Genomic DNA, 9955 nt, shown 5'->3' with positions numbered 1-9955 from the left:
CCAGCCTGGGTGACAGAGCGAGACTCTGTCAAAAAAGACTCAAACAAAAAAAAAAAGGAAAAGAAGGCCAGATGCGGTGGCTCATGCCTGTAATCCCAGCACTTTGGGAGGCCGAGGAGGGTGGATCATGAGGTCAGGAGGTCGAGACCATCTTGGCAAACACAGTGAAACCCTGTCTCTGCTAAAAATACAAAAAAAATTAGCTGGGCGTGGTGGCGGGCGCCTGTAGTCCCAGCTTCTTGGGAAGTTGAGTCAGGAGAATGGCGTGTACCCGGGAGGCGGTGGAGTTCGCAGTGAGCGGAGATCGCACCACTGCACTCCAGCCTGGGCGACAGAGCGAGATTCCGTCTCAAAAAAAAAAAAAAGAAAGAAAAGAAAAGAAAAGCAGTGAGCTACAATAGCTGTCTACTCACTAGTCAGTAGTGACACTGACTACTCACTCTTCGCAAAGGGCTCAGCAGCACACAGCCTCCCTGTGGGGATGCCCTCAGGGAAGATGTGGCCCAGAGTAGTCTTTTGGGCCCTGCTCTTCAGTCCTGGCTCTTAGTAGGACCCTCTGCAGTCAAACTAGCACAGCCCGAGCCAGGTTGACCTTAAAAAGTAAGCATTCAGGGCCTAGGGAACTTGGGCAAAGCAGAGAAGTTGGCGTCAGATGAGGTGCAGCCGGTATGGTAGAATAAGGTGTTCTCAGGTCCCCAGTGCAGCCCCCAGATAAGCCCGCAGTATTTTCCTTATATGATCTGGTCCCACTGTGGGCAGCGCTGCATGCCCAGAGCCTGAGAGGATTATGAAAACATGGCAAGAGAAGTGAGGCCAGGGGACCCAGCATGGGGGCGTGAGGAGCAGGGGATAGTGGGTGGGGCTAGAGGACAGGGAGTTTAGGGAGGCCTCTGCTGCTGTAACTGTGAGCCCCAGCCAATGATGATGTGGCCACTGCACAATCTGAGTTCTGGGAACCACGTGGTGGAGTGTGTTCTGGGAATAGACTGAAGCAAGGAAAAAAAAAAAAAGCAAAAGGGTGCACCCTCCCTTCCCTGGCCAGGAAAACATTTCTGTAGCCCTTGCAGACCCACTGCATAGAAGTGAGAGGCAGGAAAGCCAGGCTCATGTTTTTCTTGGTTGTGCTTCCACTTCTAAAATATGTTTTTACTATGAACACTTTAACGAGGGGTTGGACATAAGACAGAAAAATAACATTCTGATAGCTTGTTTGGAGGTCCTAGCAGGGGAGCACAGCTACTCTTATACCTTTGACTGAAGACCGATCCTCCTCTATCGGGGATGGTCATCCTCTTCCACTAAGCGCACAGCTTCTGGAGGGACACACACGGAGCGGTGAGGGCAGAAGGGGATACCCGCCCAGTCAGCCAGATCAGCCGAATCAACCCTAGTGATCAATGGGGTGACAGATGTCACAGCCAGATCACCCTCACATCCCAAAAATAACATTCAGATTGCATTTTTTTTTTTAAGATATAGACTTTTTTTGAGACTTTCATACAAGGCAATGGATAGACAACCTTAACCTCCTAGAGAAAACACACATTGGCCACAGAAAAAGGCACTTCTCCATATACCTACCATAGTTATCAGCAACTTTTGAAATGGTCTCTCAAACTCTCAGGGGTTGGCTTGTTTTGCTTGCTTTTGCAAATAACTCAGGCTTAAGTCCTGCTACTTTCAGAGCCTAGGGTACACTTAAGGACTACCATCAGTTTAACATGGTGGCACTTGGAGCACATGCTACTTATGGTGGTGAGGAGGGGTGCTGGTGTGAGGGTTTGCAAGATTGCTTCTCCTCTGGCAGGGTGTGAGCAGCCAGAGGCCACTACCTGGGCAAGGATGCTTGTTCAGTGTCTATGGAGGGACATGTGATCCAGCAAGTGGGCAGGGACCAGGCCCCTGTGGCCGCCCAACTCTCCATAATAGAATCCTTGATCATCCACAGGCCCATAAACCATGACCACGTCTCCTGCTCTCAGCGCCAGCCTGCCCTTCGCCTGGCCCCCTGTTTGCCCGTCCCTGGGATCATAGTCCAGAGCTGCTATCATGGTCTTTGGAGTCCACAGTGGGGGCCTCTTGGAGTTCCCTTGGAGCACCAGGGAGGAACCCTGGGGGATGGTGAGCCCCTGAAAGTCCTCAAGGTGGGCCACAGAAGGCAGGTGCCCTTGGGCCGGCAAACGCCGCGTCCTGTCAGTCTGCTCTGTGCCCACCTCCATCTCAGCCACTGGGTGCCCAGGGATATTGCCCACTTGCCTGTTGCACTCGCTGAGACAGAAGCCATGGGTGTCCTGAGAGCCCCACACTCTTAGTAACTGCCTTTTCTGGAAGACCAGCTCCTCCTCTGCAGCCTTGGGGTTGGCAGACATCACCAGGGGGCTGTAATCAGAGAGGGCCACAAAGACCCTGGCTGGAGTGTTGGCCCCTGTACCCAGCTGTTGGGGGCCACCCCTGGGCATCTTGATGACTTTGGCAGATGGAGCTGGACATGGTGCTGAGCTGGGTTCGTGGAGCTGGCACTCTCTCTTGGCCCCCAGAGCCTGTCCTTGCCTGCTCTGGGGCTTGGGCTCCCTCCTATCCTCTTGCCTCTCTGTGCCCCACAGATCCAAGCACAGTGCCTCCTGCTCCTCTTCCAAAATGTTATGGAAGTCAGATGCATACTGTTGGCTGGCGCCCAGCTGGGGTGGTGTGAACCCTTGGGCATCTTGCTTTTGCCGAAGTATCCTCTCAAGGGCAGCCTTTTCCTGACATGGTTCTTTCCTGGACCCACACTTGGTGTGTAGTTGGATGAATCCTGGAGCAGGGCTTTTGCTGGTGCCCATGTGCTGGTAGCAATTTTCCTTCTCCCCAGGCTGATCACTGAGCAAAGGTCGTCTGTGATGCTGGGGACTCTTCTGAAAGAACAGGTCCTTTCTACAGCCCTCCCAGGCCTCTGCAAGCTCCTGGGCTTGGCTGCTGGCCCCTGAACTCAGACATTCTCCTTCTGAGCCCAGGTTGGACACTGGGGATTGTCTCCTTGGGGGTTCTTCAAAGAATGCTTCTAGGAACTTGTCCTGGGGCTCCCCACAGCTTCCAGTGTTGTGGGGGCTGGCCTTGGCATTCAGAGGAGCCAGTGCCAGCTTCTGGGGGCAGACGGGAAAGGTGACTCTGTAGGTGGATGGGTCGCCACAAGTGTAGCTGAAGGGTGGAGTCTCTGGCCATCGGTGACACATGAACCAGTCCTCGGGGATCTGAGCTGGCACTGAATCCAGGGACTCGCCACAGAGTGACATGGTTCTCACTGAGACCTTCTGCCATGTTAGGGGCACCTGTAGCTGGGAGAATTCCAACAGGGTGCTCCCAGCAGTGGCATCGGCGACCTCACAAACCTTAAGCCCATCTGCATACACAGCATAACCGGTGACCTGGACTCCATTGGAGGACCCAGCTGAGTCAATGGTCACAGGGAGCCAGCTCACCACTAGGACACCTGGAGAGGCATGGCGCTCCACCAGCACATCCAGAGGCGGGTGGGGAGGTCCTGCCAAGAGTGTGTCAAAGGTGATGGTGGAGGACATAGTTCCCCAATACACCTGCAGCAAGTCCCATGGCAGCCGCACCTCCACCCGCGCCCGGTAGTGCATGCCAGGGCACAGGCCCTGGAAGGTGTAGCAGCTCACGCCTGCTAGGGTCAGGGCATGCTCTCGGTCATCAAGATACACCACGTGGGGGTGGCGGTGGCTGCTGTAGACCCAAGTGATCTTGGCCGATGTGGCTGTGACATTCTGCAGGTGTAGCTGCATGGGAGCCATACAGAGCACCCCTTTGGTCCCCAGAAGGGATCTGGAGAGGCCCTGCTTCCCCGTGCTCTGCAGCAAGCCCAGCTGGCAGGCTTCCATCTTGGTATATAGGATCTCTGTTGCTACTTCTGTCTTGGAGCCCACCTTTACCATCTGGTATAGCTCTCTGTCCACCACTCCCTGGGCTTCCCCAGGTAACAAGCTGTCTTCCTCCAGAGCTTCATCCTGCCCAGCTGGGAGTTGATGGGGGCCTAGGTCAGGGGATTTTGCAGGCAGGCAGCCTGAGATGTAGCTGTCTGGAATCTGCTCCACCAAGTTGGAGGGCACCAGCCCCCGCCGGCCATCCTCAAGCTCCCCCTCATAGAATCCATCTTCATCCATGTCCCCAAAGATATATATGTAGTCCCCAGCTGTGAGGGGCAGCTCACCCTCGGGGTGATCATTGGGCCCCTCGAATGGGTTGTAGTTATACTGAGCCATGAAGATCTTGAGCTTGGGGGCAGCAGGAGCCGCCGAGCCCCCCACTTCCAGGGCCAGGGACACGCTGTCAGGCTCCAGGTCATCCACCTCACTGGCTGTGTCCCTATCCATAGTAGGGCAGGATGGCACTGTGGCCCACATCGACCCCTCAGAGGAGGAGTTTGACTGGGAGCTGGTTTTCTTGGACAGAGGTTGGCTGGCAGGGACTGTCTCTGAAACTTGGGGGACACTGGCTGGCTCCCCAAGGGCAACTGGGTTCTCCTCGAGGGAGACTTCCCTTTTCTCATGTATGTCTCTGTTGGGCTGTGACACTGTGTAGTCTTCAGGCCGTGCCTGGAACTTGGGCCTTCCGCTACCCTTAACTTGGGACTCCGGCATTTGACTGGTCTCCCAGGGCTGTTCGGGAGGGTGAACAGGCTGACACTGGAGCGCCTGTATCTCCTTCTGGGAAGCATGAAGGTCATACAGGGCCTTCTGCGGGTCGCATTGCAGCTGCTGCTGCCTGTCCTGCCCGCGCGCCGCCTGCTGCAGCGGCTGTTCTGCCATCAAGCCGGCGGCATCGCGCTCTTGACACGCGCGGCCCACCTGGCCGCACACTTCGCTATTCTCAGCCTCCACCTTCCGCACCCAGTCTGTCTTGGCCTGCAGCCGCCCATTCTCCTCCGCCAGCCAGGCGTTTTTGAGCAGCGCCGCCTGCAGCTGTGTCTCGGCGTCCTCGCCGCGCAGCCGCGCCGCCGCCGCCTGCGCGCCCAGCTCCTCGCACTCGCGCCGCCGCTGGACCAGCTCGCTCTCCAGCGCCAGCATCTGCCGTCGCACCTCCTCGCAGGTTGCGCTCTGACCACCCGCCTCGGGCCAGGCGCCACCGTTGCCCTGCTGAAGCGTCAACTGCCTCTGCAGGCGCAGCACTTCCCGCTGGGACTCGCGCTGCAAGCGGTCTAAGTCTCTGACGTTGAGCCACTGGGTGCAGGGGCCTCCCCTTCCAGTATGCGGGTCGCTGCAGGGGCCCGAGGCGACACGCGCCTGCAGGAGGTGGCACTCCTGCCGCAGGTCTTCGATCTGCTTGTCCTTGGCCAGCAGCGCGCTCGCCTGCTCCGACAGGTCCCGGGCGCGCTGGCGGGCAAAGGCTTGGCATAGCTCCAGGTCCACGCAACTCTCGCCGGGCACAGGCGCGCTCACCGCCCGAAGGTTGGTCTCCTGCAGCTTGCGGGCGCGGTCAGCTAGGCGCCGCGCGAGCCCCGTCAGCTCCGCGCGCTTTACCTTGAGCCGCTTCACCTTCTCGTCTGCCTGGTAGGGGCAGCCTGCACGCCGCAGCTGCTGGTTCTCCTCTTGCAGGGTAGAACAGCGGCGCGCCAGCACCCGCAACGCCTTGGCCAGCAGCCAGTTCAGCTTTATCAGCTCTTGGTGGCCCAGGCCCGGGAGTGAGGGAGTCACGACTTTGCAGGGCTGGCTCTCAGAGCCTTCTCCTCCCTGCTGGTTGCTGAGTTTCCTGTGGTCTGATGGTGGTAGTGGTGGCAGGAGTGGTGATGGTGGCGGCCGGAGTGGCGATGGTGGCGGCGGGAGACTCTGGGAGCCAGGGATGGAGGTGTCTGGTGAGGAGGGCCGCTCCTCGGACTTGGAGGCCTTGGGGAGACTCCGGGTGCTGTCAAGCGAGCGGGAACGTGCTGGTGCGAAGCAATCAAGGGAGCTGGCGCGCGTGGAGAGCAGTCCGTCTAGGGAGCTGGAGCACGCAGAGGACACCAGGTCAAGCGGGCGGGAGTGGACACCGACGTCGGCACTCAAGCTGTCTAGAGATCCGAGTTGACAGGCAGGTTTGGGCGCGTGGCAAGAGCCGCTCGAGGTCTGGGGCAGCGGCTCTTCCAAGCAATGCACAGCTTGGGGGTTCGCGGGTTCCGACAAAGCGGGGTTCCTGCGGAAGTGCTCCAGGATGTACTTGAGGAAGAGCTGGCGCTCCACCTCCAGCGCCGTCTGCAGATAGCGGATGCGCGCCGCCTGCTCGCCGTCAGTCTGCCAGCGAAGCTGCGCCAACACTTCCTGCAGGCGACAGCGGCACTGCCCCGCGGAAACCTCGGACGCCCCCGGGCGGCTACAGTGGCCGCGGTTCACCAGCTCCTCGGCCAGCTGGCGCTGCAGTTCCCGGGCTTGGCGCACCACGCCATCGCGCTCTCGGTGCAACAGCTGCTGCAGCTGCCGCTGCTCGGCCTCTTTCCAGCGCAGCAGCTGCCGGATCTCGGCCTCGCGTTCCCGCTGCATCTCCTCTTGCAGCTGCCGCAGCTCCCGGCCGCGCTGTGCCTCCCACTTGGAGCGCAGATGGTCAGCCAGCTGCCGCCGCTCCCGCTCGGCCTCCTCCCGCAGCTGGCGCGCCTGGGCAGCGAAGCGCCGCCGTTCCGCCCGCCAGCCCGCCCGCTCCGCCTCCAGCTCGGTCCGTAGCTTTTCAAGCTCCCGCCTCTGGTTCTCCAACACTGCCGCCGCCCGGCTGGAGCAGCCCAGCTTCCTGGGCGAGGCGCCCAAGGGGCTGGGCGAGTCCTTGGCCATTGCGGCCGCGGCCCGGCTGGAGTCCAGACTTCGCCTGGCCGACCGCAGCTCGCCAACGGCCGCCGCCCTGGCAGCGGCCAACCGCCCGGCGTGCCTTTTCCGGCGCTCCCTGGGGGTCTCCGCGCGCCCGTTCCGTCTCTTGGCATGTTCCCCCGCCTCCTGCCGCCGATGTCTGGCCCACGCGCCTCTCCACCTGGCAAGGCCAGGGCTGCACTCCCACATCCCTGCTCAAACTGGCCCATGTCCCTTCCAGGACGCACGAGGGATTTTCTGGTCCCTACACTTTTCCTGCTTCTAGCACCATGCCCCTTGTGACCCTCCCTAGGCACCCTCCCAGGCACTGTGCAGTCCCAAGCAGGATGAGGTGCCCTGAGGGAAGTCTGGGCTGCTGCTCCTGGACTTGGAGAAAGGGGCAGGGTGTGTGTGTCAAGGCCACCCATGGGGTGTGGGCATACCTGGTCGTGGGTTCAGGTGGCATATTTGGGTCAGGTGGCTGGAAAATGCAGTAGGATATGCCTCAACTTGGCTAAACCTGGACTCCCCAGGACCCTTCAGCCCCCATAACAGCCCTGATCACCCAACTGGTCATCCACCTTTTGGGGAAAGGATGTGCCTGATACACATTTGTGTTACTGTGCAGAGTCGGCTCAGAGGAGGTATAAGCAAAAAGACCCTCCCCAGCAAGGTGGCATAGGGACCCAGGGCCAGATACGCATGAGGGGCACTGCCCAAACTGGCCATCTGGCCTGCCTACCTCCCACGTCCAGGTACCACCTGGTGACAAACGCTGGAGCCCCAGTGTCCGGGCTACTCATTGGCACTTTAGGTAGAGGCCTCAGGATGGGCCAGGAGTGAGGGTGAGGCTTCAGCAGAAATGTTGGAGGCATACTGAGCTGCAGAAGAAACACACACACACACACACACACACACACACACAATGAGCTGCAGAAGAAACATACAGACACACACACACAGTGAGCTGCAGAAGAAACATACAGACACACACACACACACACACACACACACACACACACACACACACACAGCCTGTCTCTGACTGGTGGCCACCTGTGTGGCTTGAGAGCTAAGGAGCCCTGCTTCAGTCTGGCTCCTCTTTGCCCTTCCTGCTTGTTCCTAGTGCCAAGTGGCTTTTGGGAAACATGGATGGACACCTGATATCTGGCCATCTGCATTGAGACATTGATTTTTAAATTATTATTATTATTATTTTTTGAGACAGATCCTCACTCTGTCATCCAGGCTGGAGTACAGTGGTGCAATCTCAGCTCACTGCAACTTCTGCCTTCCAGGTTCAAGTGATTCTCCTGCCTCAGCCTCCCAAGTAGCTGGGATTACAGGCTCGTGCCACCATGTCCAGATAATTTTTTGTACTTTTTAGTAGAGACAGGGTTTCAGCATGTTGGCCAGGATGGTCTTGAAATTCTGACCTCAAGTGATCCACCTGCCTTGGCCTCTAAAAGTGCTGGGATTACAGGCGTGAGCCACTGAACCCAATGAGACCTTGATATTGAAGTCACATCAGAGGCCCCTTTACTTCTTGGTCTGTTGTGTCTCCCTGTCCCCAGGAAGTACCTGGGACGTCTCGCAACTGCTGTGTTCACTCAGCTTATGACTCTCTGGTTCCACTCCTTCACAACACTCAAGTTTTTCAAATCAAGTTCCCCTGAACCCACAGAAAATGCCTTTAGGCAATGTCAAGTAACGAGAACATCAGGAATTATGGCTCCAAATGTTCTTTTTTCTTTTTTTTTGAGACAGAGTCTCGCTCTGTTACCAGGCTGGCATGCAGTGGCACGATCCACCTCCGACTCCCTGGTTCAAGTGATTCTCCTGCCTCAGCCTCCTGAGTAGCTGGGATTACAGGCATGCGCCACCACGCCCAGGTAATTTTTGTATTTTTAATAGAGACAGGGTTTCATCGTGTTGGCCAGGATGGTCTCGATTTCCTGACCTTGTGATCGTCCTGCCTTGGCCTCCCAAAATGCTGGGATTACAGGCATAAGCCACCATGCCCAGCTCAGATGTTCTTTTTGAGAGGTGAAGCAGATGTAGTGTGTGTATGAGAAGGAGAGGAGGTGAGATGCAGGGATGCCCTTAGCCTTGAATTGGTGCTGGGCTCCTGGACATGGTAGCCACAGGGAGGCTATCTTCAGAGAATCCTCATCACAGCTCTGTTTTACGGAAGAGAACCTGAGGCTCAGTGGGAGCCACTGGCTTGCCAGGGCACATGGGCAACTGAGGCAGAGCTGGTGGGTGGGGCTCCACAGCCTGGATGCCCTGCTGCAGTCTCCGGTAGGGCCTTAACTGTCAGGTCAGGAGGGCAGGCTGGGCCGGGCATGGTGGAACAGGCCTGTAATCCCAGCCCTTTGGGTGACCAGGGTGGGAGGACCACTTGAGCCCAGGAGCTCAAGACCTGCCTGAGCATCATAGAGAGAACCCGTCTCTACAAAAAAATAATTAGCTGGGCGTGCTGGTGCATGCCTGTAGTGCCAGCTACCCAGGAGGCTGAGATGGGAGGGTCACTTGAGCCTGGGAGTTTGAGACTAGCCTGGGCAACAGAGTGAGCGAGACCCAGTCTATAGTTCCAGCTGAGATAAAATGATTGCTTGAGCCTGCAAGGTGAGGTCAAGGCTGCAATGAGCCGTGATGGCACCACTGCACTCCAGCCTGGGCAACAGAGCAAGACTGTCTCCAAACAAAAAAAAAATGCTGGGCGCGATGGCTCACTTCTGTAATCCCAGCACTTTGGGAGGCCGAGGTGGGCAGATCACAAGGTCAGGAGATTGAGACCATCCTGGCTAACATGGTGAAACTCCGTCTCCACTAAAAAATACAAAAATATGGCCGGGCGCGGTGGCTCAAGCCTGTAATCCCAGCTCTTTGGGAGGCCGAGACGAGCAGATCACGAGGTCAGGAGATCGAGAGCATCCTGGCTAACACGGTGAAACCCCGTCTCTACTAAAAAATACAAAAAGCTAGCCGGGCGAGGTGGCCGGTGCCTGTAGTCCCAGCTACTCAGGAGGCTGAGGGAGGAGAATGGCGCGAACCCGGGAGGCGGGGTGTGCAGTGAGCTGAGATCCCACCACTGCACTCCAGCCTGGGTGACAGAGCGAGACTCCGTCTCAAAAAAAAAAAAAAAAAAA

The 9955-nt window shown here is 57.8% G+C and overlaps 1 protein-coding gene across 1 annotated transcript; it reads right to left on the bottom strand.

Annotated features, from left to right (window-relative positions):
* Positions 1 to 1464: 1464 nt before the first annotated feature.
* On the bottom strand, positions 1465 to 6911 carry LOC108536076 (RIMS-binding protein 3A). Its single transcript, XM_017882561.1, has one exon. It carries the CDS (start codon positions 6789 to 6791, stop codon positions 1851 to 1853), a length of 4941 nt encoding a protein of 1646 aa, XP_017738050.1. The 5' UTR covers positions 6792 to 6911; the 3' UTR covers positions 1465 to 1850.
* Between the last annotated feature and the right edge of the window lie 3044 nt (positions 6912 to 9955).

This window comes from Rhinopithecus bieti, unplaced genomic scaffold (genome assembly GCF_001698545.2).
Source record: "Rhinopithecus bieti isolate Rb0 unplaced genomic scaffold, ASM169854v2 scaffold_13317, whole genome shotgun sequence".
In the NCBI taxonomy this organism is placed as follows: Eukaryota; Metazoa; Chordata; class Mammalia; order Primates; family Cercopithecidae; genus Rhinopithecus; species Rhinopithecus bieti.
Note: the sequence above shows the minus strand (reverse complement) of the source record. Positions and strands in the feature narration are given on the sequence as shown.